General features: G+C 45.6%; 1 protein-coding gene across 1 annotated transcript in view; it reads right to left on the reverse strand.

The window, feature by feature from the left end:
* LOC116945483 (CD109 antigen-like) overlaps positions 1-10,352 on the reverse strand; it is an 82,601-nt gene extending 72,249 nt beyond the window's left edge. The window contains exons 1-3 of the mRNA XM_076069292.1: positions 10,046-10,352; positions 9,352-9,416; positions 329-498 (exon numbers count right to left, since the gene is read on the reverse strand). Of these exons, the coding sequence (XP_075925407.1) occupies positions 329-498; positions 9,352-9,395 (214 nt within the window). The 5' untranslated portion in view covers positions 9,396-9,416; positions 10,046-10,352. The remainder of the gene's footprint in view (positions 1-328; positions 499-9,351; positions 9,417-10,045) is intronic.
* Between the last annotated feature and the right edge of the window lie 3,135 nt (positions 10,353-13,487).

Here is a 13,487-nt window from a genome sequence, read left to right on the forward strand (position 1 = left end):
TAGTTTGAATCCAGAATTTAGTGGAGACAGACCTGCATTTTTAATTAGGTGAAAAAGAGCTAACATTTAAATAGAGCGCACAGGCATTCACAACCTTGGAAGTACTGAATCGGGTGCTAAGATTGTGCACTCCTTGAGGGCTGGAATTAACCATTCCTTGGTTCAATATGTGGACTGTTGCACAATTCAATTGTTTTGAAACACATACAACAGTTACATTTTAGTTAAATCACTCCTTTACAAGTTACATTTTACAGAACCAGACTGCATTCTTGTTCTGCCGACTGGACTTTCCTCCCAACACCCCCACACACACCCAAGCTCTTACCCACACTCAGGTTGTCAAGTTCTTTCTTGATACCACGTGACGGGATGTCGAAGGTCACATTGACGAGGGTCTCATTACCAGGTCCTGGCAACAGTGAGAAGCCCATGGCAAGATCTGACCTCGTCTGTGCATACCAATACCAATACGGAAAGGTCGCAAGGTACGTGGCGCTGGGAGGTGAAGGCATACAGATAATGTATATTAGCCTCACTACAGTAAACAAATATGCAAACAAGCTGGGTGATTAAATATAACATCCAAATACACATTCCAAAACTTAATGCACTTAAAAAGTAACTGTGAATGTGTTGGCAATATTCCTGGCTGAAAGCAACTGGAATGGCAGTAACAAAAACATACATAATATGCATTTTATTTAGCGATCACGTATTAAACATACAAATCTGTAAAAATGTCCACACATGCCCAAGAGATATTTTGTGGATGTGCAGTGAATCACTTCAGAGACATTAATAGTAGGAGGCACTCTCGTTTATTCTAGCCATCACAGGTACAGGGGATAACTATACTATGGTCAGAACAGCTAGCACACTGCCTGACCAACAACGCCGAGGAGGTGAAGGCGGGGACAAAGACGGAGACCAAGATTTGGTTGCACGACGGGTTCCATTCCAGACGACAGCCCCGACCCTGAGTCGGGTTCTCCCTTTCATACCCCCAGCGTAGCCTGGCTCCGTCCTTGGCCACGCCCCCTTCTGGAACCTACCATAAGGTTCCCAGCTTCACCTCACGTGTCCCCTCCGTCACCTTTGCCGTACATCCCTTTCCCCGGCCTATCACATACCCTGCCGGCAGGCCGGGCTACTACACCCTTAGATCCCCCTCTCTGCCAGCAACCAGCGCTACGCGCCCTAGTGGCCCATTCTATGTCACTACATCACCCCCCCCCCCCCCCGTGAAAAAGCAGCCGTCCCGGCTGACCTCCATACCTCGCGTAGCGGGATCATACCATAATAACAACAACCATCAACCCACTCACGAGTCAAATAATAAGAACAATAAATAACTGGAACGATAGAGTGGAAAAAAGAAAAAATTCGCGAACACATGGAAATAACCCCACCCCCCAAGAATATATACAACTCCCAACGACCGTCAGCATGCCGCAGCCCACGAGCACAGGAAGGGCCCCAGTTCAACCGGTAACCACAGCCCGGCTTGCGTCTGTGACTACCCGCCAGACAGCATTGGAATAAATAGGATGACTGAAGGCGGGTTATTTGCATCAAACAGTTTTGGAAGAGGTCCTTGTCGCCGGACCCCCAGGTTGGAGAAGAGAGCGGATATTCCGGAAACCCCGTGGACGACTTGGAGGGGAATGAGAAGAGGAAGTGGGTGGCGGTCATTCCGTCCTCCCAGGCCGGCTTGTAGACGGCGCAACTGGCGGTTCCGCAGGTGTCAGGTGCTGGGATCCTGTGGGCGGAAGAATATAAATCTGCTGAGGCACAACCTCCACGGTCATACTCCCGGGCTTTTCAGATACATCAGACACCTGGCCTTCGGGTAGTGAGGATAAACCGACCTTGCAAGGTGGGAAATAAGGTTTCAGCCGTGATGGGTGCACGTACCAACGCCTGCGACCGACCTGGATTCGTACATACTGTGGCCTCATGACCTCAATCACCTCAACCGGGCCCCGCCATGGCTCATGCAATTTAGGGGACCTGCCCAGGGCCACCTGGGGGCAATGCAGCCATGCCTTGTCCCCAGGTTTCAATGGGTTTTTGGATCCCAGGAGCCCTGAAAGCTTTTCATTCGCGGCCTGCCGCTTGGCCGCATTTCTTCAGGATGCCTCCCATGCTTCCGTCAGTCAAGTGAGGGTAAGGTGGGTCCGGGCACAGCGACCTTCTTATTGCTTGGCTTTATGTTCAACTGAGCCTCCATGGGGGGGGGGGGGGGGGGGGGGGTGGGGAGAATACCCGGAACGTGTAAATCCCAATCGGACTGCACCTCGTTAATTTGTTGGCACAGCATGGACGTGAGAGTCCTGTGCAAGCCGTCTACCATCCTGTTAGTCTGGGGATGGTAGGGCGAAGTCCTGATTTTTTTAGTGCCCAGCAAATCCCACACCTCTTTTAATAATTTAGAAGAAAAATTCTGACCCTGGTCCATTAGAAGACATTCCGGGGTCCCTTTATCCAACACATACCCATGAAGGAACGCGTCTGTGATGGACGCAGCCAATTGATCCAGCAGAGGCCATGCCACCAGCCACCAGGACAGGTACTCCACCCCGACGAGCAATTATTTTTTTTCCCCTCGGAGTGGTGGGAAATGGCCCGAGAATGTCGAGAACAACGAGCTCGTTAACACGGGACACCTCGATAGACTATAACGGTGGTCGGGCCTGCCTCGGTGGGGGCTTCTGGTGAGCGCATTCAGTACATCCCCTAAGCACATTATGGACATCCTCCAACATCTCGTGCCAAAAGAAGTCGCGCTTTATGGTTGATAAGATTTTCTGTACCCCAAGGTGCATCAACTGCACATGGACAGCCCGAGTGACTCTACCACCCAGAGCAGTCAGCACAATGATGCAGTAACACTGCACCTCTACATCCCACCTCATCAGCAGCCCATCCTGGACGACCACGAGGGACATTCCCTGTGGTCCCTTTCTTCCCCCTGCCGTTCCGACGTGGCGCCACAATTTTAGCAGGGAGGCGTCCTCTGCTTGGATGCATCCCCATTCCGCATGCGTGACACGTTGTCGCAAGTGATGGTTGCTGCGGGTAGTGGAGTGTCCACCAATGCTACAATGGTGCATGGCAATCCTGGACTTGCAGGTTTACAATGGCCGGCATCTATCAAACATGCACACTGGCTCTTTTGGCGGCAATAGCGACAGCGCCTCCGCGTTACAGTGGCATGTACCCTTCCTGTAGGTGACTGTAAACAAATAAGCCTGGAAAATTTCTAACCATTGGGAGAGCTGTCCGGACGGCTGGTCAACTCACAGCGCATATTGAAGAGCCGCGTGATCTGTGCGTACAACAAACTGTCTACCATAAAAGTACGGACGGTATTAAGCACAAAATTAGCAATAGCCAATAATTTGCGGCGCGTCACACAATAATGCTGCTCTGTGGGGGGGACTACACGGCCCCTGTAAGCGACTACGCTCTCCACCCCGTTCACCACCTGTGACAACACAGCACTGATTCCAGTGTCACTGGCGTCTGTGTCCAGCACGAAAGGTAAGGAAAAATTGGGGTACCGAACGGGAGGTGTGTTAACAAGGCTGTCGCGCAACGCAACAAATGCAGCCTCCTCCTCCCACCACCGAAATCTTTGGCCTTTCGCAGTGAGAGTGTGGAGCGGTTTCGTGATCTTTGCAAACCCGGGCACGAAGTGGTGGTGGTAATACGACGCAAACCCAACAAAACTACGAACTTCACCCACCGACGTGGGGGTTGGCCACGTGCGCACGCACGCAGTTTTGTCAGGGTCCATGGCTATCCCGGACTCGCTAGCAATGTGACCAAGTAGCGAACCGCTTTTTGCAAGAGGTTATATTTCTGTGGTTTAAACTTGAGATTGGCCGCCTGCATTTTGACAAGAACCGATTGCAACCGCTGCAGGTGTTCCTGGAACGTGTGTCCAAAGACGACCACGTCATCTAAATAGATAAGGCACGAATCCCATTAGAGGCCCGTTAGCACCAGTTCCATAAGCCGTTGGAACATGGTTGCAGCCGAGTGGAGTCCCATCGGAAAGCAGTTAAACTAAAACAACCCCCGTGGTGTTTGGAACGTTTGGAACGCGGTTTTGGTTTGGAGCTCTCATCCAGAGGCAACTGCAAAAAACCCTGACAAGTCTACGGTCGAGATAAACTGCGCACCTGACAGGGCATCCAACGAATCGTCCATTTGTGGGAGCGGGTACGCATCTGCCACGAAGACTGTTTAATTTGCGGAAATCTATGCAAAATCGCAAACTCCCGTCCTGCTTCTTAACAAGGACAATGGCAGCTCCCCACAGACTGGTGGAAGGGGAGATGATATCGGTGGCCAACAACTCGTCGACTGCCTGGCAAACATGGTCCTTCTCCTTAGGATTAAATCTATATGAATTTTGGCGTATAGGAGCGGCGCTACCCATATCAATGTGGTGTTGCATCAAGGACATGCGACCAATATTTGTCTGACTAAAAATGTCCGAGAATTCCCGGAACAATGCATGCAACTTGCCCCGCTGCTCGCTGGATAAATCAGGACTTTCGGAACATAGTGCATCCATACACAACTCATCCGGCTCCCCTCCTCGCTTCACTGTGGCCACGACCTGTGCAGTCACATCGCTGGTCTCCCTACAACACACGGCCATCGCGTGGGCCAGAACCGTACCCGCCTGTATAACCGCGGCGCCAAGGCCAGCATTTAACACCTGTAGGAAGGGTTTCTTACCATCGTCTGGGCCCCCACCAACGTGAGGCCACGAACCGCTCTGTTTGAAGGGGTTAAAATAATCCCTCCCACTCTGACTTCCCGATCGAGCTGCTTCTGCAGCCGCAGGGGCACAAGCATCTGTGCACCGGGGGGAACATTAACAGTTTCTTCTTCTTGGTTCTTTCGGTAAAGCCACATAGAATGAAAATAAAATAGTAAAAATAAAACATAATAAAATAAAATTCTCACGACGTTTCGGCCACAACACAAGCAGCCCTCCTCAGGTGAAGAAACAGGACTGTCCAGAAGACAGCGCTTGAGTGAACACTGCCAAGCATGGACCGCGTCTTTTAAGCTGTGTGGGCGGAATTAACATATGAATTAGCATGTTACCCAGCCCCACCTCCGGAGCGGATGAAGGGGGTGGCTGGGTACACAGAAAAAGAATGAAGAAGAACAGCCAAGGTGCGCTGCTCTGTCCTGTGTTGCGTTATAACTATGCTATAAAATGGACTACTATACAAACAATATTATACCTTCCAATCTAAACTAGATGGTATAATATCATATCCATAGACAAATTCCACCTTTGAATTATACAATTGATTGTATTTACGGTGACCTTCAGACCGCAGTCCATTCGCTGGCACTGCCTCTTAATACCTTTCACACGACGGTCAATGGTATGGTTTATAGCATGTGGTATAACAATAAATAGTATAACATTGCAATGTTTAACATAATTCATAAGGCAATATATAGTATCGTAATTGTATAGTGAATATACAGCAGTGTGGTATACAGTAGGGTTGGTAGATTAATACATAGTGTAATATTACAAGTCTAATATTTTACAGTCTAAAGTATAGGGTAGTGTATAGTAATGCATTTATAATTTAAAGGTGGAATTTGTCTATGGATATGATATTATACCATGTAATTTAGATTGGAAGGTATAATATTGTATTATATAGTAGTCCATTTTATAGCATAGTTATAACGCAACACTGGACAGAGCAGCGCACCTTGGCTGTTCTTCTTCTTTCTTTTTCTGTGTGCACAAACGCCCCCCTCATCTGCTCCAGAGGTGGGGCTGGGTAACATGCTAATTCATATGTTAATTCCGCCCACACAGCTTAAAAGACGTGATCCATGCTTGGCAGTGTTCACTCAAGCGCTGTCTTCTGGACAGTCCTGCTTCTTCACCTGAGGAGGGCTGCTTGTGTTGTGGCCGAAACGTCGTGAGAATTTTATTTTATTATGTTTTATTTTTATTATTTTATTTCCATTCTATGTGACTTTACCGAAAGAACCAAGAAGATGAATCCCTGCAGTCACGACAGCTTTAAATCGAAAATTAACAGTCTCTTTTACGAGGGCCTGAACCGTGGCGTTGACCATACATAACCGAATTGGGGATGATAAAAATGGCAATCCACGCCCTGATGGCAGCTCAACACATCCCTGAACCACCAAAATCTTCAGGGGCATTCTCCCAAGAAAATCAGTCCCCAACAAACAGGGCACCACCAACGACTTCGAAACCAACACTGGGCCCGTCAGTTAAATATCCCCAATACGTACTGTTGTCGATATTTGGCCCACAATACCTAAAATCCCACCATTAGTGGCGACACATGACCTTCCCACCGGACTAAGACAACTCAATTTCGGCAGCAAGGTCCTGTAAATAAACTCAAAAATGATGGTAGCGGATGTTCCCATGTCGATGAGCACCCACACCTCGACACCTTGCACAGTCCCAACAATCGCGGATTATCCCGCCGCCGTCACAATACGGTGTGCCAATGCAGTCCACTGGCCCGGACCCCGTGGCTATCCGCCACCCGCCAACTCCGACTTTCACGCACCGTGACACGACAAGGAGTGGCGATGTGCAAATCCGACACAGTCTAAGATAAAGGTGTGTGAAGTGGCTGTGTCAGCTGGGTGTGTGATGCATCACGACTCGCCTTTGGGCCTGGAGGAGCAGAGGTCGGCAGGGTGGAAGACGGCAAAGGCGGGAAGAACTGTTCAGGTTCGGCGCGGCATCCCTTGGAGATGTGGCCCCGCAGGCCACACTTTAAACAGGAGACGGGGGCCCTCCACGGTGAAGGGAAGGTACCGCTCCATTGTTCCCACTCCAGTTGCCGTCCCGTGTCGGCTCTCCTACGTGGACTCTCGGCGAGCGAAGCAAAGACTTGAGGGGGCTCCTGACGCTCCAGTTCGTCCACTTCCCCGAGGGTCGTGTTCAGGCGGCCACCCCGGCTCACCGTCACAGGTTACAATGGACCTGGATGCATCGAGCTAACTTGATTGAAGTCGGTCATCCTCCGTGGTGGGCAGAAAAACATCCATTTCCTGGGCCAACGTCAACAGTCTCTCCAGCACCAGAGAGTCCAGGCCCGCCTGCTCCATCTTTGGGTATGCGGCTTGGGCTAGTGACATCAGCGCACTGCGAAAGGCGAGGGGCATCTCGGCCTCCCCCCGTCTTCACATCACGAACTTTTGTCACGCATTGGATGGTGGATCGAAAATTGCCGCCATTTGGGCATACACCTGTGACAGCATCGCCCTGTCCGCTGGGGGAACAGCATAGAACGCCGCCAGGGCGTTGTCATCCAGGGTGGTAGGAAGAGCTCGCAAGTGAACATGTAACGGTGAAACAGTGCTGAAAGGCTGCCCAGTCGCCCCCCGCAGCTGCAAACTCCCTCACGGATGGCAGCCGCTTCTTGAGGGAAGGCACCGTCGGGCGAGATGTTGGCGGCAGGTCGAATTTGGCGATTCCCACCCGATCGACAAAATGGCGGCCGCTCACATGTGCCGGTGCTCCGTCGTTTCCCGCGCTTGGTCGGCGGCGATGGTGGGGCTGTCTGCTCACTGCCCCCATACCGCTGTGTCTTCCTCTAGCTCCTCCACCTCCAGCTACGCAATCAGCGCTACCTCCGCGGACAGTAGGTCCGCGAGGCGCGTGTTGTGTACACGCTGTCCTCCTCCGAACGGCAGCAGCACAGAGTCGTCGTTCCCCACCCGCTGCTCCGCTGGGATGGCCTCTTCGGGACCAGTTACCGGGGTCGTGAATTCCGGGGCTCTCTGGGGAATCACCTCAATATCGTCTTCTTTGTCCGAGGACGCTACCGTAAAAGCTTTCCTCCTCGTTGACTTTGACACTATAAAGCAATCTTTTATTTCCCTATATATAAAATAAAGATATTTCTTGTTTAATCTTTAATACTTCTGGCACCAAATGTAGTGAATAATTTCAGAGGCACTAACAGTAGGAAGCACTCTCGTTTATTCTAGCCATCACAGGTACAGGGAATACCTATACTATGGTCAGGACAGCTAGCACACTGCCTGACCAACAACGCTGAGGAGGTGAAGGTGAGGACAAAGACGGAGATGAAGACTTGGTAGCACGACGGGTTCCATTCCAGATGACAGCCCCGACCCTGAGTTGGGGCCTCCCTTTAATCCCCCCAGCGTGGCCTGGCTCCGCCCTCTGCAACCTACCAGAAGGTTCTGGGCTATACCCCATGTGTCCCCTCAGTCACCTTTGCCCCACATCCCTTACCCCGGCCTATCACGTGCCCTGTTAGCCGGCCGGGCTGCTACGCCCTCATATGCCCCTTTCTGCCAGCAACAAGCTCTATGCACCCTAGTGACCCATTCCGTGGCATTGCATGCTCTGCTGGCTGAACGGCTGCTACACCCGTCTCTGCTGGCAGGTCGGCTGTTATGCCCACAATTCCCCTCTCTGCCAGTAACCAGCGCTACGCACCGTAGTGACCCATTTTATGTCACTACATATGAAGTAGTTGGTCATTTGAATTGTAGGCAGCTAATTGGACTCATGAAACATGTTTAACCATCGTTCCACTTATTTTTAAAGCATTCAATAAAGAATTAAACTAGAAACTAATGAACACCCAAATTACCGAAAATACAACAAGACTTAAACATTGAATTAAAGAACAACACACAAAATATATTGGAAAGACAATAACATTTTATGGGCTCATAAAATACCAAAAAATTACGTTCTTTTCAGAACCTAATATATTACGTAAAAGTAACATTCTCAGTGCTGTTTAATAGTAATTCTTTATTTAGCAGAATTAAGAGCCCCTTTTTAACCCACTGCTGGATGAAGACCTCCCCATGGGGTGTTGGTCGTGAGGCTGTCTGACCATACTTAACCACAATGGACACTGCTGGTGGGTGAATGGGTGACCCAGAACGGGTTCAGATAACACTTTCCAGCGTTGTTAGGCCGGGATTCAAACTCAGGTCACTGTGTTCATAACAAAGTGCAATAACCATTGAATTATGGTTATCTCTTCAGTACTGCTTGTATAATGTTAAATGTTTTAGGAAAAATACATATTAAGCATAAAAAATGCAAATCATGAAAAATACATATTCAGCATAAAACAGCAAATCAAGACTGTCTTTAAAATGCAATTGCTTTCAACTATCTTTCGTGGAAAAGTTATGTTTACCAGGATATTCATGTGACACATGGAGAATCTTTTATGTACTCACATTTATGTACTCACAGATTAGCTGAAATGTGCGTTTGATTAAATATACTTTTAAACCAAAAAAACTTACCTTTGAGCAACAGTGGCTGTCAGCAGCAGAATAAAGAGCTTCATCTTGCATACGTGCACAAGATCCTAGAACAATAGCAGTAAAGAAGCTGAGCAACAGAGCAACATTTAACTTACATTATTTAAAACTATTTTATTTTATTTCCAGCAATTCAAGCCAGTGTGAATATGGGGGGTGGAGTGAATTTGCCGATCATGGATTAGGTATTGTGTCCTATGCATTAGGTTTTGTGGAAATGTTTTCTGACATGCAACTGGTTATGACATTTCGTAGTCTGCCTTGAAGGTAGTCTTGTTTTGTTCTACAGCTCTTGTCCCAAAATGGATGTCATTAAACACCTATTAGACACTTATATCAGACACCTCTATTAGACACCTCTATTAGACACTTCTATTCAGCCCCATAGCGTCAGGGGGCTGAACGGGGCCTAGCGCCACTGCTGAACGCTCAGCCCCCCTTCTAAATTCCTAGAGTGTAGCAATGGACATCACAGCTTTTCATCACATACATGGGGGAAAGAGCTAGATGAATGCATGGTAGACAAACTTTAATCATATCGTTACCCATTGTGTCTCTTTTAAAATGTGTTCAAGATGTGTGTATAACATTGTCGTTGTTCCCCGTCTCCCCCACCCCTCAAGTGTGTGTATGCCCATACATTACAGGGTTGCCTCTATAGCTCAGTGAAATTCACCTGGAATCCCGGTCTTGATTTGCTGCAATCAGAGGAGCAGTGAATGAATCACTGCCCTGAGCATTTCCAGTGCCCACCTTTTTGTAGTTATATAGGGGTTACGGAATGAGGAAGCATAGACCCTGTTAGCTAACCAACTTGGGTGATTGCACACGTTTCGATTCCACAAATTGTTTACTCTTAAATATTTGTTATGCAAATTATCTTTTAGACTTAAGAATATGTTGCTACATCTTTAAAAAAAATCATGAGAGTCACTGATTTCCATTGATTTGGTAATACCATCCATAATTGCAGTACATTATCAGTTCATTATTTTCTGTCAAGTGGCGATTGGATAATATGTGATGAGTTTTGCATTGTATTGCTACTTCTACATATGTTAACATGTATTGTAATGATAAAAACATATCAAATCCCTTTCACTATGAACATTGAATATTTCTGTAAGTGACAATTGACATCTAAGGTCATCTACTGATAGTAATTGTGTTATGAATGTTACACACAGTTCTTAAATTATAATTTACAGAAATAAATGATTAAAATTATTAATTTTGTTATCAGTGTTTTGGTTACTGCTTGAGTTGCTTTCGTTGCTTGTTTGTTTTTTGTAATTTTTTGTCTCCCCCTCTGTCTCTTCTTCCCCTGTGGTTCTTATCCATTTGTAAGTCTTCTTAAATGGACCCTGGTGTTTAAATTATTAATCGATGCAAGTCAGTTACATCACACTTTGTGCAGAAGTTCTGTCTGGTGGCACTGGTTAGAGTTCTTGACTTACACTTGAAAGGGTTTCTAATTTTAAATTCCTGTATATGGTCTACTCAGCTTGTCAGCTCTTTGTCGTCAATAAAATTATAATTCACTTCATAGTACTCTGGAATAGGAACTCCATTTGACAAGAGCTCTGCTTCATAGTTGTTTGGTCTTTGAAGCATGTTACCTTATATAGACATTAGTATGATGTCTTACTGACATCTGCTGAACGCTTTGGAATTTACATGGTTAGACGTTGGATGGTTGGGATTTTTTAACCAAAATCTTAGTGCTGATGCAAACTTTTGTAGGATGGCAGGAGGAGCATACGATGAAAAATGTTGTTTTTCAGATTATTTCTAGTTATAAACGTAGAAGTAATTATATGTTCCACATTTCAGCTTTCTTGTTCTTCAAGAATATTAATAGAGTAACTTTGTAAAAAAATGTATGTAGTTTAACACGTAGGCTTTCGCGACCAATATCATCCAGAATTGAGTGTTTTTGGGTTAGATCGCGTAAATATAACACAAACAACCTCATGCATTTTGATGTAACTATATTTATCACTATAATAATAGTTTTGAGAGTAACTAACCTTCCATAGTAATATATTTCCATAGTAATCTCGACTCAATGTGGGAGACTTAGTTACCACTATAGCAAAGAAAATTCTCACATAGCTCATGTCCATCAATGAATATGAAGATATTCAGAGGCCTATTACAATGCACTGTATTTTGTGTGTTTGTCTTTTCTGTGAAAAGCTCATCCAATATAATAAAAAATGTCATCAACATATTCAAAATTATCTGGATGAAAAATCAGTGAAATTACTCATTGTTATTCATTGCTAAGCAAATTAACAATATCGATTCAAAACGTACATTGTATTTTCCGTACATGAAAATAACAATGAACGTTTTAGCTAGTTAAGCCCCTTAATGTTCTGTATTGAAGTATATTTGTATTGAAAATGTAGTTGCACCAAGCGAGGTGTTTGTTTGCTAAGCCACGGTTGCTACAGCTACTGTATAAATGTAGGTATTCAAATTCCCAAGTACAAAATAGGTTGCATCAGGACAAATACATCACTGCTTGTCCATACGTATAGTTGCTGGGTGCTTACTTCATTATTTCAATTTATTTCATGACTCTGGAAACAAGGTCACATTGCAAGAAAAAATACGAAGTGACTTCAAAACTATGAAAAAAACAATACCCTTAAAAGTCTACCTGAATGAAAATAAGACAAAAACATACTTTAGAATCACAAACTCTGATACAGCTTACAGCAATTTTCTCAAACTGTTTTGGCCAACGGACCACTCAGCTGATGCAAACATTTTCACGGACCGCCCTGCTACTCAGCCCTGGTGACAAAACGCATTACCTAACTTCATAAGTAAAATATGAATGTCCGAAACAAACAGTATGATTTCCACATCAACCTGCATTTGCATCACAGCCCACGGACCACCTAGAGAACAGTCGTGGACCACGGGTAGTCCGGGGACTACACTTGGAGAACCACTAGCTTAGAGCCATTGTACTTTGTCCATATTCACTCTCTGCAGCTCAACACTTGAAAATGTTTCCATATACAAGTATCTCAATATCTGATTCGTTTCTCATCTGAACTTCAAATTTTTAATTTACAGTTTTAATGATGAATCAAAGGGAACGTTTTATAGAATCAAATCTTGTTTCTCATCTTCTACATAAACAAATTGAATGACTACTACCTTTATGCCTCATAGGTATTGCATACATCAAACTTAAATCATGCTTTAAAACCACTGGGTTTACCAAATACATTTTTGTATCTGCTTCATGCTTTATCATGAAGCTTAATAATCTACTCATCACGGTTATCCTTACTCCTAGACTGGTTATTACTCACTTTCAATTCGGAGGTAGATTAACTGAACCAAGATCATTAATGCATACACACATAACCTCGGCCGTTACCTATTAAATTGTTTTTGATGCTACACAATACAGAATCAGAATATTTATTTATACTGTAGAATGAATCTGATGGGTCCAGTAGGGCCATGTCACAACCTTACAACAACAAACAATACAAAACACGATTGGAGTGCAATGCATAGGAAAGGTAAACAAATCACTTAATATACAAATAAAACTAAAGAATGTTTGTCGTCTTACCAGGTAACGATCACTGAGCTATGAGACTTTTCAAAAGCGACCAGGCCACATATGATCACTCAACGAAATGGCTTGTGTGTAAATGTATAGCAGCAAAATAATCGAAATAATCTAAACGCATGTTTCTAAATGTGGAGGGAAAAACAGGACCCAAAGAAAAAATGCATGCGACCACGGGGAGAACATGCAAATTCCCATTATACAGGCGTAAGAGTTGGGATAAAACCCCCACACTACATACCAGGCAAGGAAGATAACATCACACAACCGTGGCACCCTTTAAATAATAAAGTATATAATTTAATCAATTCTTAAGCTTCAAGGCAGTAAAACCAAAGCAAAAACAATCCCAAACCACAGCAAGACAACATTGCAGTGTTCAGTTCGACATCACCAAGTGGAGTGTGACTACTTCTGGTCCATACTCGTGCACAGTATTTAGCTACAGAGTACACAAGACCCATCATGGATTTCCGTAGCACTGGTGTTGATACTCCCCATCTTGTTCTTGCCA

The sequence above is a fragment of the Petromyzon marinus genome, chromosome 24, assembly GCF_048934315.1.
Source record: "Petromyzon marinus isolate PM22_M1 ecotype Great Lakes invasive population chromosome 24, UKy_Petmar_22M1.pri1.0, whole genome shotgun sequence".
NCBI lineage: Eukaryota > Metazoa > Chordata > Hyperoartia > Petromyzontiformes > Petromyzontidae > Petromyzon > Petromyzon marinus.